General features: G+C 35.4%; 1 protein-coding gene across 1 annotated transcript in view; it reads left to right on the forward strand.

The window, feature by feature from the left end:
* Window positions 1-20,524, forward strand: part of Reep3 (receptor accessory protein 3) — an 88,147-nt gene that overhangs the window by 56,035 nt on the left and 11,588 nt on the right. Inside the window, exons 3-5 of the mRNA XM_047552446.1 lie at window positions 9,339-9,415; window positions 10,910-11,030; window positions 11,221-11,334. Coding sequence (XP_047408402.1) covers window positions 9,339-9,415; window positions 10,910-11,030; window positions 11,221-11,334 — 312 coding nt within the window. The remainder of the gene's footprint in view (window positions 1-9,338; window positions 9,416-10,909; window positions 11,031-11,220; window positions 11,335-20,524) is intronic.

Raw genomic sequence — 20,524 nt, forward strand, 5'->3', positions numbered from 1 at the left:
TAAACTTGAAATTGATTAAAGCAAAATAATATCTTTCAAAAATTAACCACATACTACAATTAAGGGAATAAGAACATTAAGTAATTTCCATGTTTTAGGGCTGGGCTAAGGTCTATGTCAGCAAAGCTTCTTTTAGAATCATATACCCTTCTTTCTGTACCTTTCACTAACCTCCTTGTTGCTGTCACTGTTTACCCAGGACCCATACTTTGGCCATTGGGCAGCTCTTTCTTCCCACAAGTATCCTTGATGCTCTTTCTCTCTTCCTACCCTCTCTCCACTCACCCAGATTGAACGTCAGTTCTCAGTTCTTTCTGTGAAGTTGCTTGCAACATGCACATGCTTTTGAAGAGAAGTAATTTGATAACAGGTCTGTTCGGTCATGACAGAGAGTTATCCTTCCTACAACTTTTTGTTTTTGTTTCTTCTTTTGGTCTTTACTTTCTAAGGAAGACTGTGGGTCTAGCATTACAAGGGCTGGTGCTCACTGTTTGAATACTTAACCCATTTTAAGGTTTGCTGTGGAGCCTTTCATATACAGCTGCACCATGTGCATCGTGTATGGTATCATACCTAAAGAATGCAATTTTTCATCTACTGTTTTAGGCATAGTTTTGCCAGTCACTTGAAGAAAGAGACATATCTTCAAAGGCTAGGTTAATGCACTGGTAGAAGTAACAAGATGAAATCTACTTTGTAAAGACAGATAAGGGAGAAACTAAAGGCCTTGGTTCCTGTGAAGTATGCCATCCCTTGGAAATGCATCAAATAGGAAGCCAAGACTTTAGGAACACCAGGGGAAAGAAGGAAGTAGGCTGATTTTTTTTGGATGAAAACTAGCATAACCAATAGAGTGGGCATTAGCCCAGTTTACCTCTCTCTGGTAGACTTTCCCATGCTGAAATCCTGAGAAATTCTAAATCGTGCTTTTAAGAGAGAAATGTGTCTCTTACAAATGTGTTTTATCCCAAATAAATCAAGAGGACTTTAAACAACAACAACAAAAAAAAGTGAAGTGCAAATTCTCAGCCAGTGTGGATGGAAAGAGTTATTTTGGGACTGAGAAGTCATTCCTTCCTAAATTCTGATCCTGGGAACAGTTCCCTTAAGCAGTTCCTGCTTTTTGCATCTTCTTTCAACACTCTTTTTAAATTAATTACCATCTAGTTTTAAACATCTCTGTACTCTCCCTTCTCTCAAGTTTTTCAAATTCATCAGAGAGATGAGATATATATGGAGTTAGGTGATTCAAGAGTACTGGAGACACCAATGAAACATCCCTTTCTGTTCATAGTCCGCCCCATTTTAATTCACTTTAACACAAGATACATCTCTGTAAGGTAAGGCTTTCTCTTTTAGCTCGGTATCCTGAAGGTCTGTAATAGCGATAACCCGAAGCCCCAGATAAGCAATGTTGCTGTGTATGTGAGTTCAGCATCTGAAAGTACAACTCCCAGTCATTGAGACCTGGGGAGCTACACAAGTTAAAACATCCTCAAATGCAGCAGTAGGGGGGAAAAATCTCAAAGTTCAGGAAGCCAAAATCAGTCCAAACAACATTATTGGTACCTGAAGTGCTTCATCTTTTTAAGAAATAATGTTCAGCCATGGTCTGTGTTCACTTTGAATTTAACTGCAACTAGCTTATTTTCAGCCATGCCTCCAGCTTGGCACAGCACTGAGAAAAATCGCATAACCAGGCCATCTGGGTTGGATAAAAGAGGGAGTTTTTCTATTTGATTTCTCACATTTTGTTCCTCTTTGTTTTAAAGGAGGGTGGGAATCATTATGAAGTAAAATTATTACATAATATTAATGAGACAGAAGAAATCATTTCAACTCTATACTGTTTCTAAAGAATTCTGTATCAGAGGATTTTTCTGTTGTCTCTAAAATGTGGTATGGAGTGAATATTGTGGGTGAATTGACTTGACTCAGTAGCTAATAATGGTCAGAAAATGAAGTTCTCTTTGGGTGGTCTGAAATTCAGCAATGTTTATTTCTTTTTAGACTCAGCAAAGATTTTTTTTTCCAGTGAAGCATATTTTACCATTTTATGCTCTGGATTTATTTAGTTTGGTTATAATTGAAATCATTACACATATATAATTTTTTTATGTTTTCTTAAAGACCAACATTAATAGTGTTATAATTCAAAGACTCTAATTAAGAAAAGTTGGAAAGATTTTTACTGTCTGATAACTTTGAAAATAGCTACAACACAAGTCTATTTTGTATGTAAATTATAAGCTGCAACTTGCAGATCATAGATGCTTATTTGAATCTTGTATCAGTTCAGACCTTAAATTTAAAGGACTGACTGGGCATGGTGGCATATGTTTATCATCCCAGCAACTCAGGAGGCTGAGCCAGGAGGATCTGAAGTTCAAAGCCAGCCTCAGCAACTTAGTGAGACCCTGTGTCAAACTAAAAAATAAAAAAGACTGGGAATGTGGCTCAATGTAAAGCACATCTGGGTTCAATCCCCAGTGTCAAAAAGAAAATTTTTTTAAGGAATAGTTCAGTTAGAAGCCTTCTGCTATCCTTATCTTACCAGATGCTGGGTGCTAAGAATACGGTGGTTAACAATACAGTTTCAGGCCTTATTGCTGTGACAGCCAAGTATCAGAGGAACGTGATACATAAACCAAATGCAGAGATATATTACAAAGTACAGTACAAACACTGTACATGACCTTCAGAAGGCTAGAGCCAATTAGAAAAGGCTGCCCTTTAAAAGTGAAGATATTTCATTCATGTAAGGTGGTGGATAATATGTAATATGTAGTAAAATATTAGTAATTACATATTGGATCAAACATGCTGCAACTGCCTATCATCCATCCATATGTCTTATTTGCCTCCCCCATGAAAGCTTCTTGAAAGTAGGAACACCTTAACATGATTTATGATTATTTCATGTCAAAGGCTTTGTTTATAATAGGCCCTAAAAAATATTTATCAAATTAATATATCACTTGAATTTTTCTTTTTATTATACAACTATAAATTTGTATAGTCATATCACGTATTAGTTATTGCTATTATACTATCACACTGGTTATAGCAAAATAAGCAATATAAGGGTACAATTTAAGAAAAATATCTTTGAATTAGGATGCCAGTACTAATATTGTCCATGACTCTCATAACATGATATTCCTCTGCCTGTGTATTTCTCTCAACTTCTGTAATGGAAATCAGGAAGGTCATTTTATAGTTTGAAATGTGATCTTCATAAAGGTATTGTCTAAGAATGTAAAACATAAAAACTTATTTTGTTGAAAAATGTTAAAAGATCATGAAATGAGGCCAGCTTTTCTTTTGGCATCAGGGTATATAAATGTGTTCCTATTAAGTGGAGCATGGTCTTCTGATAGTAAATTTAGCCTATGGGTACATTCATTTTAAAGTATTCACTCAGGCTTTAAATATCTTCTAATTCCTAGGAGAGAGTAAATAAGAACACTATCACATGACTGTCTGGATTTCTGAAATGCTAAGGCTTTATAAAAGTTTTATGGATTTTGAATAATAATAAGGCAAGTACTGGCTTGTTAAGTAGGATAATCTGATCTATGCACTATATAAACCAAAATGTAATTTTGGATACTATGGTCATATGTCACAGATGACTCTTCAAAAAGAATCTTCAAAAGAACTTGCCTAATTTGTAAGAGTATATTTCCTTGGAAAATAAATTCCTTTTGATATTTGAATGATTTTTTTAAGATTCCATTTGAGGACTCTTACTTATAAATATTTTGTTTTAAGTCATTATATTTTTCTCTAGTCATGAAAAATATAATGGGTAAAGTGCTTCAAAACTGAAACATGGCTACTATTCATGGTGACCACATTCCAGAGACATTTATCACTGAATAATTAGGAAGAATGGAAATTATGTTCTTACTTATTAAGTTAACCCAGTTTATTAACTTTTTTAATAAATATTTCTGAGCTTCTGTTTTGTGCCAGTTACTGTACTGGGCACTAGGTGTACTCTTGAGAAAGAAAACATACCAAGCAAAATAGAACATTGGATGTGTTTATGTAATCTTTCTCCTAACTTATTAGCATTTTTTTTTCCTTTGGGTATCTCATTGGTCTCCCACTCAGAATATATTTACTTCAAACTTTATGCATGTTCCTAACAACTCATTTATCTCTTTTCTTGGCCTATTAAAATAAGGGAATTACTGTTGAAGTCACACATACTGACAGTATAGAATGATAGCTAACAGATTCACAGAAGCCATTTTGCCAGGGATCACATAATAATTTTAAGTCCTGTTCCTCTGGCTCTACTCCATTCTGCTTCGTGAGAACATCAACCCTTGTTACCCTTCAGTTCTGAGAGTTCCCTGAGGATATCTCAGCCAGAGTTTCTGCTAATGGTAGTCCTCTTCTCTACTTCCCCATCATTGTGGTTCCCATACCTGTCACCACCTAGCAGGGCATAAGGCATGCCCCAGGTAGCTCTAAGAGCATTCTGACCAATGCCTATCAAATTCTAGAACCATTGCTGTGGTTGTCTTGCCCTCTCAATTCTCACAGAGATCATAGTGTGACTTCTCATCTTAGGGGAGGCTAAGACGCTGTGATCATAATATGCAACAATAATCCAGTGACACACAAAATACAGAAATTTGTTTCTCTGTGACACAACAGTTCCACATGAGGCAAGGAATTTTCCCCATGCAGTTGAGAACTCAGGCTCTGCCCACCTTCAGCACACAGTTTCCAAGGCTGCTGTGCTCCCTGCCAGCCCAGGAGAAAAGTGTGTTCAAGAGACACATTCCTCTGCTCAAAAGTTTAAGCTCATATTCTGTTGGTAAGAACTAGTCACATGGACCCACCTGCTTGCAAAGAGGAACTCAGAAGCACAGACCCTAACTGGGCCACTTCCCAGCCATACTCCATCACTATACCTTTTTATGGACAGCAAGATGTCACTACCATGCTTCTGTGTGTCATTTGTTGTCCTAGACCTCTCATTGCAAGCCCTTGCTCTAACACAGATGAGGGTGTCATTGATTCCAGAGTCTGTCCCATCTCTTCCCCAGACCACTCCCTTTCCCACTCATGCCAAGCCTTAATACTGCTGAGTAAAGGTCTTGGTCCTCAACCATGAGCTACTTCAACCCTCCTCCCAACACAGTAAGAGAACTCTTACTTTCCCTTTATCCCAGGGATGAGATTTCTGGCTTCTTCCTCAGAAAGATAATGCTAGTAACCTTTTTCCCCAGTAACTTTAAAAAGTAGGTTGTGATTTGTTAAAGTCACCTGTTAGATTACTCACTTTAATTGGCTTACCATTTTAATAGCAATTATTTCTGTTGTGTTTGATCAGCCTTCATACCCATAGGTTTTCCATCATTGAATTCAACTAGCCCTGGATTAAAAAAAAAAAAAAAAATTTAATTATGTCTGTTCTGAACATGTACAAACTTAGACTTTTTTCTTGTCAGTCTTCTCTAAATAATACAGTATAATAACTATTTACATTATATTCACATTGTGTTAAATATTATAAGTAATCTAGAGGTTATTTAAGTATATAAGAGTATTTGCACAGATTATATGCAAACACTGTACCATTGTATATAGCAGACTTCAGCACCTGCAGATTTTGAACATGGAACATATACAGAGGAATGACTACATCCATAAGATGTGGTTGTTTTCCTACTAGTTTTTTACATTAATATTGCATTTTGTTATTGGTGCTTTCATTCGATCTTACAAATATTTTCTTTATCTTCACATGTCTAATTATAATTTTGTGACTTGCTTTCTTTTTCTGATCATCTGTTATTTCTTTTGGGCAAAATCTTAAACAGGGGGCTGTGTGGCCTTGAGGTATAGTTCTAATAAAATCCCAACCAAATCTGTTAATGAAAATGTGAAACAATGTATTTTCAAGGTTAATAACTTTTCTTTGTGGTTGTTCCCATGAATAACACATGCTCATTGAATTACATTTAATTATTTTATAGGTTCAACGATATTTAAGGTTTGTTATTTCTGAGGAGGAAAATGAAAAAATCCCTAAGTTCAAGAGGACAGATTGTTAGAAATTTATTCATTAAAGACAAATTAAAACTTCTTGTTTATATAAAATCATATTTTATACCCTAGGAAAATGTCCAAAATGCCCAACTGATTGAATGGTTTGTTGGTTTGTGGTTGTTTTGTTTTGTTTTGTTTAACTAAAAAGGCAATGCCTTATCCTTTTTCTTCTTTTTCTCCTTTTTAAAAAAAATTTTGACATTGCTAGGCTGTGAGTGGTGGCAACTGCCTGTAATCCCAGTGACTCAGGAGGCTAGGCTAGGAGGATCACAAGTTCATGCCCAGCCTCAGCAACTTCAGGAGACCCCTTCTCAAAAAATAAAAAGGGGTGAGGAGTGTAGCCTGATGATAGATCACCTCTGGGTTCAATCCCCAGTACAACACACACACACACCCACAAAACTGATTTTATTAAATAGTTAAAACTTCTCATGAGGTTTTCCCAAACCCACAAATTTATAAATAATCCTGTTAGTAAGTTTTCCTCATAATATTAGGATCTTGACTCATATTGGGAGCTAGAACATCTGAGAACAGCAGAACATTTTTTGACACAGATACATGTTCTATTTTTTAGAGATAACCATTGTATATATTATTTGTGAGTTTTAAAATTAACTGATGACTGCATTTGAAAACTGAAGCACTTATACTTCTGAAAACTTTGTGACAGGTCAACAGCTATTCATTCAGGGAATATCAGCTAGTGACTACTGTCTGTACAGTTCCTTTCACCTCTACTCAGCTCCATTGATAGGTAAATTGTAACTGGAGTTATAAAAATGGAGTATTATTTATTGTTATCCCTTGGGAAGATCACAACCATAATGATGGTTGTGAAGTAATGAAAATGTAAATAATGAAAACTAGCAACCTTGCCTTAAATACTTTTATTTTTCTGAGGTTTGCAAACCTCATAGAAGAGCCAAATTTAATTTAAATATTTTGGAGAGGTAATAATGTTGACCCTGAAAGTCTTGTGCTAGTTAGGAGAGGAAGAAAACCAAGAATTCCTGGATAACTCAGAACATTGATCTGGTGGCAGTCACTTATTTAAAAAGATGCATTGCTGGGCACAGTGGCACACACATGTAATCAGTCCCAGCTGCTGGGGTGACTGAGGTAGGAGGATTGCAAGTTTAAGGGCAGCCTGGGCAATGTAGTGAAACCCTGACTCAAGATGTAAGTAAAAAAGGACTAGGGCTATAACTCAGAGATAAAGCACCCCTGGGTTCAATCCTCATACCGCACCCAAAAAAAAAAAAAAAAAGTTCAGGCTTCCAGGTGCACTCCATCTTCTTCAGCCATTTCCTAGGTCCCTGACCAAGAGCAACTTATTTATTTTGGACCTCAGTAAAAAGAGGGGAGTTAGCCATGTTATTTGTTTTCAGACTCTACCCTCAGGGAGCACTAGTGTTTTTTGGAAACTCTTCAAGAGTCCTAGGGCAGGTTGAATGGGACACCCAACCAGAAAAGTTTGATTACTTCCAAGGTTCCCTTACAGCTCTATAAAAGTGCATTGTTCTGTTTGTATCCATTTTTTCTTCATTTCTTTTTTGAGAAAAGGCGTGTAGCAAATCAGGATAAAAGATTATGAGTTCAGTTGAGAGTTAAAAGTACTTAGTATTTGGTTTTGGAAGGGCTAAGTGAATGAACTCGGAGGAGCATCACTTCCCGTTAAGGGTTGGGTAGGAGGGAAAAAAAGACAACATACAGAGGCACTCAAAGGATTTCAGCCCTGGAAGAAAATCCTCATCCTTGGACAGAAGCTTGGAACTGGTAGCAGTGGGAGATTTAAAAGAAGTCATGAAAAGTAAAAAGAATATTTGGCCTTTTTTTTTTTTTATTTGCAATAATCTCATAAATCAATTTCCACATATTGCAGATATAATTGCAAATTATAAATGCAAAAAATTGGCCAATTTTTTAAGTTTTCAGAATTCTCAATAAATTAAAGCACATTGGGCAAATTGGTATTGTTCATATTTCACAATCCAATTGCTTCAACAATTATTCATGGCTATTATTAATTGATTTGTCTATATAAATAGAAAACTATAAAAACTACTTGAGTTATAATCTGATACTGTCCATGAAATATGCAAACAAACTTATCTATAAGCTAAATAGTTAGACTAATGTTCTAGCTGCTTATAATGGCCTGATTTTTACTTACTTTTTTTTTTGTCACTGATTAGGATAAGAACAAGGGGAAGTAATGGTTATCCTTGGCCCCACATTCAATAATTCTTCAATTTTCTCTATAAATGGTTTAATTGGTTAACCAATTCCAGAATCACATAGCCAATGGATTCAAACCTTAAGCAAGTCATTTTGACTCTTAGCCATCATTGTCTACTCTAAGATGGAAATAATTACATTTCCTACTTCATAATGTTGTAGGGTTAAATAAATTAGTAATACATTATGTACTTAGCAGTCCCTAGCTCATGGTTGACATGCGCATTGCATATTTGCTATTATTGAGCAGGAGAGCAGAGATTAGTAAAACTTGAACCATCATGGGAAATGAGGAAAGTCTAGTGAGGTAGAGGGAAAGGTATCAATTTAGGGAACATGTTCCAGAAAAATTAATCCGATAGCAGTCTATGAAAAGGATTGGTACCAAGTGACACCAGAGTGCCAAGGACAGTTAAGATGCTCTAGTCCAAGCAAGAGATGAAAATGTCCTGAACTACCATGTGAATTGGATTGGAAGATATATGCAAGTTCAGACTTTTATGAGGGCAAGAAGAAGAAAGCACCCTTAAACTCTCAAACTGAATGATGGGCATTATGGATGTTTCATTAATACAAATAACAATCCTTCAAAACAATTTCTGTATTTTGAGAAACAAGGAATGCAAAGTTTTAGAGACTAATGAAGATTAAAGGTGGTTATATCACATTTTACTGTATTATTTATGCAATAAATAGCCAATAATCTTCATTAAGAAATGTGTAGATAACATCTTTAAAGAATTTTCCTCCAGTTAAGAAAAATATTTCCTATTTATCCAGTTCTTTGATTTAGATTCCTATATTGTATCAGACCTCAGAGATTTGTTATTCTTTGTGGTATCCCAAGATTGTTGATGTAATGATCTAAGGAACTCAAACATAAAATCTGTTGAAAAGTAGACCATCACCTTCTGCATTTGAGCCCAACATACTATATCTCTAGAAATGCACATATATTTATGTAGAATTTCTCAGTTGTGAATAATTTTAGTCCATTGTTTGATTAGTATTTTTATTATTTCCAGGTTCGCTGGATGATGTACTGGATTGTTTTTGCCCTCTACACTGTGATTGAAACAATAGCAGATCAAACAGTTGCTTGGTAAGTTCTACTATAAGTTCTAATACAGACTTATTTTCAGGTGTCCAGAATTTTTATCCTGCTCTTGCTGTTAACTAAGTGAATTTGATCAAGTTACTTCGTATCCAACATCTCATTTTCTTCATCTGCTTTCTCCATGAAAACATCACTTTCCACTCCTCAAATAAAGGATCATTCTGTTCCCAAGAATTCCAGGGAAATCAAGAAGCTTGGTCTGATGCAGGCTATTTATTTTAAAAGATGCTGCTCAGTGGTAGAGTGATTGCCTAGCATGTGCAAGGTCCTGGGTTCAACCCCCAGTACTGGAAAAAAAAAAAAAAAAGTGTAGAAAAAGCTTAACGTGAGTATTGAAAGTTTACACATTCCTTGGTTGCACTGAGGCAGACATGCTTTGTTGACTGCACAGTAGTGACTCCTCATTGTCATCTATTTGTTTGCATGTATACCAGAAGAACCCAGACTTGTTCAGTTTATCATATGTCTTGACTCCTCATGGACCAAGATGCTGGTCCTCTCATGATAGATTAGTTAACTGTAAGTGTGGCTAAAAACCCACCATGAAGCAGGTTAGAACAACAGACATATTTCTTCCCCAAGCTGCCTGAGGGCATATGGTTGGCTGCAGTTTTGATAGTTCAGCTGAGTTTTAAGTGTCTTCTCATTTTAGGACCAAGGCTGAAGAAGCAGCTGTTCCCATGGTGGAAGGCAAAAGCTTAAAGCAAGAGGTTGAGGACCTTGGGGTGAGAAAGTCAAAGCGTATTGGAAGGTTCTGCTTGCATTTGACTTATGTCACATTCCCATTCTGTTGGCCAAAGCATGTCATCTGGCTGAACCCACCATCATTGGTTGGGGAAGCATACTCAGTCTAAAAGAAAGGCACTAGGAAATCATGTGGGAAAAAGCATGGATGTTAACCAGAATTCCCAGTCTACTACCTGGGGATGATTCCTTTCCCCCTTCAATTGCAAGTGGAATATTACATTTCTGGCCAGATAGACTGGAGAGGAAGTTTTCTTGAGAAAGATCAAGAGATGTGCATATGAGGTCAACATTGTGCACTTGGAGCATATATAGGTTTTGTCCTGATGTTTGGAGGTATGTCATTTACTTCTATGGCAACTTAGCTCCACAGAATGGGTATATGTTACTACCATGGCTGAATGGCAGAGGAGGCTGTTAATGCCTTCTCTTGACAGCTACATTCAGTTGGGCAGCTTACCTATGCTTGCTTCAAAGGAAGAATATCATACTAGAAGTTGTGACCCTCTGAGGGCATCAGTGCTCTCTGGTCAACTCATGTGCAGTTAAATGAGATGAATTTGTCAATTCAGCAATCTGTCAATTCATTTGTCATTAGTGTGCCCCTGATCACACTATGTTTTAAATGTAAAAACTTAACATAGAGACCAAACTTTTAAAAAGTGTTTTTGTGTTTTCCACATTGTAGTTCCCCCCATCCCCACTGGAAGTATTTTTTTGCTTTTTTCTTGTTAGGTTTCCTTTGTACTATGAACTGAAGATTGCTTTTGTCATATGGCTGCTCTCTCCCTATACCAAAGGAGCAAGTTTAATATATAGAAAATTCCTTCATCCACTTCTTTCTTCAAAGGAAAGGGTAAGATATATAAATTATCTCCATAAGTCATTTTTAGAAATGTATATCAACACAAATGTATATCAACAGCTTTATGCTGTAAAATTGGTGAAACTGGTACATGGTAAAGAAAAAGTCCTAGTTTTGGGTTTCTTAACAATATTTCTAGGTAAAATTAACATCTGTGGTTATTTTGTTTTTGTTTTCCCAGGAGATTGATGATTATATTGTACAAGCAAAGGAAAGAGGCTATGAGACCATGGTAAACTTTGGACGGCAAGGTCTAAACTTAGCAGCTACTGCAGCTGTCACTGCAGCAGTGAAGGTAATTTTTCATTTACCTTTTAATCCAATGTCACATTAAGTCAAGAGATAAAGAAAGATGGCCCTTTTATTTTTCAAATCATTATAAAATTGTGGCAGAATTTTGCTTTGTGTTTTTCTAATACTGGAAAGAACACATAGATAATTTTAAAGATAATTTAACATTGTTTCTGTTTGCTATTTTGAAATTCTTAATTGATTACCAAATAAGAGACAGTTAATTTTAAAAAATACCTTAAAATGTCATTTTTGTCATAATTTTCCCACTTTATAACCTTAAGAAAAGATGACCATTCTTCTTTCTCTGTCTTTGGTGTCCCTTTCTCTCTCTCTCTCTCTCTCTCTCTCTCTCTCTCTCTCTCTCTCTCTCTCTCGATGGCAATATCTGGGTAGGATTTCTGGCTTACTTCTGCACCTCTACTTCAATCAATTTGAGGTAACTGATTATTCAAAATAAGGCATGAAAAAATTCTGTTCTTAAAACTTGAAATTTTACTTAGCCAATTACTAATGTCATTTGCTGTGTTTGCAAGCCAAGTTATCAAATGAATGCCTTCTGTGAATATTTGCATTATGCCTTTTGGATTTCTTTGCATGTAGTAATTGGTGTGGTTTATTTTAAATACTGTAGAGTAAGTGATTTTAATGTGTGGTATATGGAAAGAAAATAGGCTTCATATCCAGAAAGTGCTGTGTGTGACTTGCTAAAGTAACCGTAGACAATTTACCTAATTTCTGTGTTCATAAGTTGCTTATTGTATAAAATGGGGGTAATATGACTATCTGTGAGAGTGTATATAAAAGTACAGTGCTTTCTTGCACAAGGAGATCCCAGTAAACATTGATATCACGTGTCTATCTCACTTCAAGTTAAAATTTGAGTTTACTACTAGTAAGTCTAATTAAGAATAAATGGTATTCTGCTTTCAAGTGAGGCTCCTTTAGTTATCTTAAATACAAACAAGAATGCTATGGAAAGAAGTATTCTAGTAACATGGTCATTTTTATATCATTTCAGTGTCAAAGGGATGTAATAAGAGGGTGCTTTCACTTTTCAAAGGAATCTTTGTGGGGGCTGGGAATATAGCTCAGTTGGTACAGTGCTTGCCTTACAAGCACAAGGCCCTGGATTCAATCCCCACCACTGCAAAAAAAAGGAATCTTTGACTCAAGAATCAAAATCAGTATAATCAACAGGATGAAAATTTCAAATTTTATACCTATCAGTGTGTTGGGATAAGGATTAAGTGGAAGTTTATTAACTATGCAGCATTGTATATATAATACACTGTATAAAAATAATCTTTAATAAATTATTATTAATTATAGTACAGTAGTACACTTTAGTATAGTTTTCAGGTTATTTGGCATTTAAGGTCTTTTTCTTTTATTAAGATACATTAATAAATCATCATTAAAATAGCAAAAGTTTCAGCTTAAAGGACTATTTTCAGTTTTAGAAGTTCAGTTGTTTAGTTTCTTGTTTAATGAAAATGCATTCCTGATTTCCATATCTGCTTAAAAAAGTCATCCAGGAATCTAACATTCAACAACTAGGAATTTTAAAATGAGAAAACAGACACTTTTTTCAGTAATCCCAGCTATTCAGCAGGTTAAAGCAGGAGGATCTCAAGTTTGAGACCAGCGTGGGCAACTTGGCAAGCCCTGTCTCAAAAGACTAGGGGACTGGCATTGTGGCTCAGTGGTAGAGCACTTACCTAGCGTGTGTGGGGCACTGGGTTCAATTCTCAGCATGGCATATAAATAAAAGAATAAAAATAAATATCTATTAACATCTAAAAAAATATTTTCTAAAAAAAGGGTATGTAGCTCAGTGATAGAGCACCCTTGAGTTCAATCCCCAGTACCATCAAAAAAAAAAAAAAAAAATTATATCACATTCAAATTTTCTAAATGCAGAATGGCATTCAATTTTTATTTATTTATTTATTTTATTTTATTTTATTTTATTTTATTTTATTTTATTTTGTGCTGGGGGTTGAACCCAGGTCCTTGTACATTCGAGGCAAGCACTCTACTATCTGAGCTGTTTCCCCAACCAGCATTAAATTTCTAAATGGTGACATTATAAGCTTGAAGACAGAATGGTACCATCCATGATAGCATCATGATATTCACTCTCAAGTTCTGTAATGGTCAAACTCAGTCATATATGAGCTTAATATAATTTTTTTTTAACTCTACACATACAGAGACACATAATTTACCTATACTCCTTTGTCAGGGCAGATATGATTTGTTAAAGACAGAATAATCCTCAAAAAGCAAACCCGTGAGATCTAGGAAACAGGTTAATAGAAGGGAGATGACAAAACACCCAGGAGGAAACTTTGAAGCAAGTCCAAAGTGCAAACAGCCAGTATTGGATGTGATGGATGAAAGGTGCAGGGTAGAGTGTGAAGCTGAGAGAATCTAATAGGATTAATACTGCTTAGGGATGTTACTCAAATATGTCAGAATGCATGCTGCCACCAGAGCACTCACTGTTTACAGACAGCTGGTATCTGTGCAACCGCACATCAACCCTGAGCACCAGAAAAAGTGTATTGAGGCAATGTAAAAAGGGAGAGTACAACAACTGAGCACCAACAAAGGAAGGCATAATCATCAACTCAGAGGAAAAATAAAAGTTTCATAAGAAAGAAAATAATAATAATGGAGCCTGACTTAGCCCAGCAGTGAATAGCATTTGCATTAATAAGAATAATGAGAATACAGACTAAGGATTTAACAAATGTGATTTTGTTGTATTGGGAAGATGAAGGAAGGAGAAAGGGAAGTGGAAAAGAACTAAAATCTTCATCTATCATAATGGGAAAACAGGGTTTGAAATAGCCAGGATGAAGGGGAGAAGGGAACTAAGAACTTGTTGCTGTTCATTTGTTATGAAACTTAGCATTGTTTGACCGTACACACTAAGTATGTGTATTTATTTACATCCAAATGAAGGTGTTTTCTGAATTTTTTATATTTAAAAGCATCATTTAACATGCTTCTATGGATAAAAACTGAAAAATTTCAACCTGAAAATTTGTTTAGAAAACAGACATTTTCATAAATCATTATGCTAAAGATAGAAGCAAATCCCTTTTTTTTTTTTTACCTACTTTAACATGTAAGTTTAGTCTAATCTGCTGTTCTGTGAGTCACCTTTGTACACACTGATTTGCTGGGGTACTTATTTTATTTTGATTTATATTCACTACTACTATACCCTCTGTGTGGGGAATCAGCAGCTCCCATCATATTATTTCATTCTTATTCCCTCCTCATTTGTATATTTTTGTTGTTGTTGTTGTTTTAATTTTTTTTAGTTGTAGGTGGACACAATACCTTTAATTAATTTATTTATTTTTATGTGAGGATTGGATCTAGTGCCTCACCCTGGCCAGGCAAGCACTCTACCACTGAGCCACAACCCCAGCCCATCTTCATTTGTTTTTATTTCATACTTTGCCTCCATCAATATTTAGCATCCTACTTATCATTTATTTAACATCTGTTTATTGAACACCTACTACAAGCTAGATGCCAAGGATGGACAGTGAATAAGACAGATAACAGTCCCTGCCTTCACAAGTTACTGTCCACCTATAGCTAATGTCTACATTCACTAACTGAAAATTTCATCCCATCTTTTGTGGCTAAGACCCTACCCATGGGGCTGGGGAGATAGCTCAGTCGGTAGAGTGCTTGCCTTGCAAGCACAAGGCCCTGGGTTCGATCCCCAGCACCCAAAAAAAAAAAAAAGACCCTACCCATTACCCTCCATTATTAAACAGTATCTCACAGACTTTTCTGTAAAAATACTATGAAAGTAATCCTATATCTATTTTTTTTTTTAGTTTTCTTATTTCTTCATTGATTTTATTTATATATTTATCACCTTAAAGTTACCTCTCCACCCCAAAAGGCAGAAAGCAGAGAGCATAAAAATCACCTAAGTTACTATTGCAAAACAAATAGAAACACATATTCCATACCTGAAATTTATTTTGAAACTGTCCCAACTTGTTCATGATGTCCTGATTCTTTTCTTTTTAAATTTTTTTTTCTTAGTTCTGGATGGACCTTTATTAATTTATTTATTTATAAGTGGTGCTGAGGATCGAATCCAGTGCCTCACCTGTGCTAGGCAAGTGCTCTACCACTGAACCACAACCCCAGCCCCTGATTCTTTTATCAACAAGATAAAAGAATGTGTTTTGGAATTGCAGGGGTAACTTTCACCATTACCATGATGATACAGGAATATTAGAGACTCCTACCTGGAATCATTAAGAAAGTCACTAAGAATGGGTGGGTGGCTTACACCTATAATCCCAGCCACTAAGGAGGCTGAGGCAGGAGGATCACAAGTTTCAGGGAGACTGGACAACTTAGTGAGACCCTGTCTTCAAATAAAACTAAAAAAGGATTGGGGGTATAACTCGGAGGTAGAGCTTCCCTGGGTTCAATATTTTTTTATTTTAAGACCGGGTTTCACTATATTGCCCAGACTGGCCTTGGAATCCTTCTGCCTCACACCTGAGTTACTGGGTTTATAGGCATGCACTTCCACACCTGGCTACTATGCTTATTTTAAAGTAACCAAAATTAGTTTAATCTCTGGAACTATCAGAAAAAAGTATTATCATAGAAGTATCACAAAACTAGAAAACTCATACTCACAAGTAAATTGAGAGTGAAATAAATCGGTGAACTCTATGGAGAAACTACAAGAAAGTCAATGGTAATGACTTAAGAATTATTTTAAGTTTTTACAATATATAGTTTTAAGAAAATATCTTCCAGGCTAAAGATTTTTAGACTCTTGATGTGACTTTTGAAGAACAGTTATACCCCTCACTAGGTTTCCCAGTTTGAACCACACCTGAGCATGTTAAATATGAATATAGGAATCCAATCAGAACATTTATTACACTATAAAGCAATTTTCTGAAAATGTTACTCAGTTCTATAACCTCATTACCAGGCATCTGTTCACAAGGTCAGCATACAGTTTATTTTGGCTGAGCAAAGCATAAATATACGAAGGACCTTCAAGGATTTTGCTGAGGATGTTCAACATTCCATAGCTTTTCACATGAGAAATGCAGGTGGCTTTTGTACAGATGAGCAACATTACTGACGAATGAAGGACAGATGAAGAAAAGTGCTCTTGGTTATATTAACTTTCTCTGAATTTCCTTTGGCAGACTCTTGGTGAATTCTTTAGCAGACATAAAAAGTCATTTATCACAGAAATTAGAGCTTCACTGATAAAATTGCTGAAATCTGATTGACTTAAATGTTCATGATTAGGTCAAAAATTCTGACATGTTGCTCTCTGTTTTAATGGCTTTCTGTTTGTGAAAGGATTTGAGACTATCCAGCTACTTAATACCATCCCCTTAAAAAGAGACTATTTGTACAGACAGTGAAAAAGAAAGGTCATACTATTTTTCCCTCACATCTAGGGAATCAGGTTGGTATAATGAACACTGAACTCTAGAGCAGTCAAGTTAATCTGGATTTTTGTTGTCATTCTGATTTTGCCACTAATTAGCCTTAAGATTTTAAGCAAATTATTCACATTGTTCTCCCTAAGTATTAATTTTCTCATCTATAAAATGAACCTAACTTGTGAAGCCCCTTACTTCTCTAAAACACTGGTTCGCAGCTGGAGGCCATTTGTGCCCAACCACTGAGAGGCATTTTAGGTTATGACAACTGAGAAGGGGCTGTTTGTTCCTGGTGTCTAGTGAGTAGATGCCAGGGATGTGATGAGTCCAAAAAAATAAATAAATAAAAGGAAATTTAAATATATATAGATACTTTTGGGGTTAGTTACAGATAATTTTTAATTCCATTTCAAATTTGTCTCTATGTTACAGACATGCTTCAATAAATACACGGCTTTAATCTTAAAAACATGAAAATATACTATTCACCCAATGCAAATGCAGTCAGTTCATCCTGAGTTTGATCAGATTTGTTGTTGACTATCCATAGGGAAAAGAGATTTCCCTAAAAATTGGGAATTAACCTTATCTGCAACTATAATGTAAGAATGTCAAGAATCAACAAGAAATATAGCTGAATAGCTATACATTATCAAATGGAATAATAAGAATTAGTCTGTAAACGAATGTTTTATGCTCATAAGAAAGCATTAGTAATTATATATTTTTTAAATTCTTAATAAAAAATGTGAAGAGAATAGGTTAAAGTTTTATTCAAAGGTGCTGATAAGCACAATAAATTCTCCTTGCTTAACCCAAAATGTAATCATTTTAATGTGATATTTTAACCAGTAAAAGAAGTATGTAGGCAAAGGCAAAATTATTTGAGTGTAAAGAAGTTAGAATTAGCTGGGTATGGTGGCACACACATGTAATCCTAGTGACTCCTAGGTTCAATCCTCAGTACCAAAAAAGAAAAAGTTAGAATTGGTTATATACACAAGATATTTTTTTGTAGATACCAAACAGGTACTTAAATACTTGAGTAGATATTCAGATGTCCTAGTGCCCTTGGATATAAATGACTTTGGGTGGTGCCAGGTCAGGGAGCTGCTTCTCAGCTAAAAAATCCTTTCTAGAGCTTGAGTATTTTAGGTCTGGATCTCTATCATGTTCTCATTTTCTTGTTTTTTAGGTTCTGGGCATTGAAACCAGGGCCTCATGCATGCTTGGCAAGCTCTGATGGGGATGTACAACTGAGCTACATCCCCAGCCCTTTTAATTTTAATTTGAGACAGGAACTTGCTAAATTTTAAAAGCATTAGACTAATTTACACTGAGACTGATCATCATTAAGTTTTAGAAAAACTTCTGAACTTCAGGTGGCTCAAGTTTCAGAGTCTGGATTTGGACAGGCTCACATATACATTTAAGAAAATGAGTCTCAGTGTAAATTAGTCTAATGCTTTGACTTTTGCATTCTTATTATAATCTTTCTGTTATTTTCTCTGATTTTTTTAGGATCACTTTTAAAAAACAATGTGCTTACAATTCAGCAGAGAATAGGATCTAAAGTACCTGGATATAGAACTGCCTTGTGGATGGTCACCCCCTTCTTTCTGACTGACTCTGATTTCTGTTTCCGTACATACTTCCCTACCCTGTGAGACTAGAACCTTCCTCCCCCCCATATATATATATGTGTGTGAGTGTGTGTATATATATTTAAATATATGTACTTACATACATTCTCTTCCTTTTTTTTAATTTTTTTTTTTTTTTTTTTTGGTGCTAGAGATCAAATCAAGCAAGAGCTGTACAGCCAAGCCACAGCTCAGCCCTCCTTATCTTTCTTATACTTTTAAAAGACTTAATGTATAAACCAAAACAAATAAAATAGATAAACAAGATTCTACTAATTTAACTAAAACTGCAATGCTTTTTAAAGTTGTTATTGACCAGTGACTATAATGGTTTATCTGTACCCTCAAAATCTACTGTTTTTTTTTTTTTTTTTTTTTTTCAGTGAGAGGAATAAAGGATTAGATACAGAAAACATGAGTGAAACAGCAGAAAGAATTGTCAACCAGGCACAGTGGCATATGCCTATAATCCCAGCTACTTGGGAGGCTGAGGTAGAAGGATTTTAAGTTCAAAGTCAACTTGGGCAACTCAACAAGGCTATCTCAAAATGAAATAAAAAGGGCTGGAGCTATAGCTCAGAGGTAGAACTCTTTCCTACCATGCACAAGGCCTTGGGTTTAATCCCTAGTGTCACAAGAAGAAAACAAAGTTAAAAACAAAAAAAGTCACCCATCCCATATGCCTAAAGAGGATACTGTTTTCTTTTTTGTATATATTTCTTATAACTATTCTCATACTTGCAACCATTTTGCCCTTGTGATTTAGAATTACAGGGTAGAGAAAAATTATTTCCACTTAACATCATATAGGAAAAGTAATTTCTTCATTAATGAATTTTTGTGATGAGGGTATAAAAACTGAAGATTGGAATTTAGATGGAATTATTTTGTGATTACACCTATCCTTTAAATTGGTCATTGAATGCATATAATGTATATCATGTTTTTTGTTGTTTAGCTTTTTTTTTTTTTTTTTTTTTTCTATAGGAAATGGTACCCAGGGGCACTTAACCACTGAGTGACATACCGGGCCCTTTTTTTATTTTTTACTTTGAGAAAGGGTCTCACTAAGTTGCTTAGGGCCTCGCTAAGTTGCTGAGGCTGTCTTTAAAACTTTTGATCCTCCCTCCGAATTGCTGGAATTACAGGTGTGTGCCACCGAACCCAGCTGTATGTTTTTGAAAATCATAATGCTACATTATATTTCTCTGTTTCCATATAAGTTCTACTCTGGGTCCATAAAATATACATATTATATATGTGGTGGCAAATCCAGTTTTCCCAATTGATAATAGCTGTGAAAGTATTGGGCTTTCTCAAAGAAGGCTTACATCCCTTTTTGCTTTTTCCTAGTACCTGGCCTCCCTCGAAGGGTATTGATAACAATAGTGATGGTTTACTCAAGAACCAAAATAGAATCCAGGCAATAAATAGACACCACCCCCATCCTCCAGATATCTCTGAGTTGAGCCTTTTCCATTCTTAATCTAAACCCTAAGCAAGTCCCTGCATATTGTGTCATCTACCCATGGAGATGCCCATGACCTTGCCTGTAGTTTGCTGCTGAATTTCTGCTTATAAAACTTTAGTGTTCACATTAAAACATGCTGCTATCTAGGGAGAACTCTTTATCAGTCAAGAGTAAATGAAAGAAAAGGAGGCATAAAAAGAGTGTTTAGTTCTCTTACTATATGCTCAATATCAGAACCATATCAGATGCAGTAGGAGAAGAAAAACAGTGTAAAATTTGTCCTCTGTTTTCCTAAAATTTTGCTCTGGAGGCAAATATACATAGTACAGCAATGGAAATAACAATAGTGTATGAGTTTATTTGTGATCTAGGTTCTAAGATATTTGTTGATTATAGATACCAAAGTTTGTGGATGATATAATTATTAAGCTGACTGACTCAATGACACTTTCACTCATTTGTATTAAAAAATGTACTTTCTTGAGTGGAAAGGTTTGATAATTAAAGCCAGCCTTGGAAATTGCACCTCAGTTAGGTAGAGGATATCATAGTATGTTAGTCAGCTTTCTGTCACTGTAACAAAATATCTGAGATAATCAACTTAAAGATAGA

The sequence above is a fragment of the Sciurus carolinensis genome, chromosome 5, assembly GCF_902686445.1.
Source record: "Sciurus carolinensis chromosome 5, mSciCar1.2, whole genome shotgun sequence".
In the NCBI taxonomy this organism is placed as follows: Eukaryota; Metazoa; Chordata; class Mammalia; order Rodentia; family Sciuridae; genus Sciurus; species Sciurus carolinensis.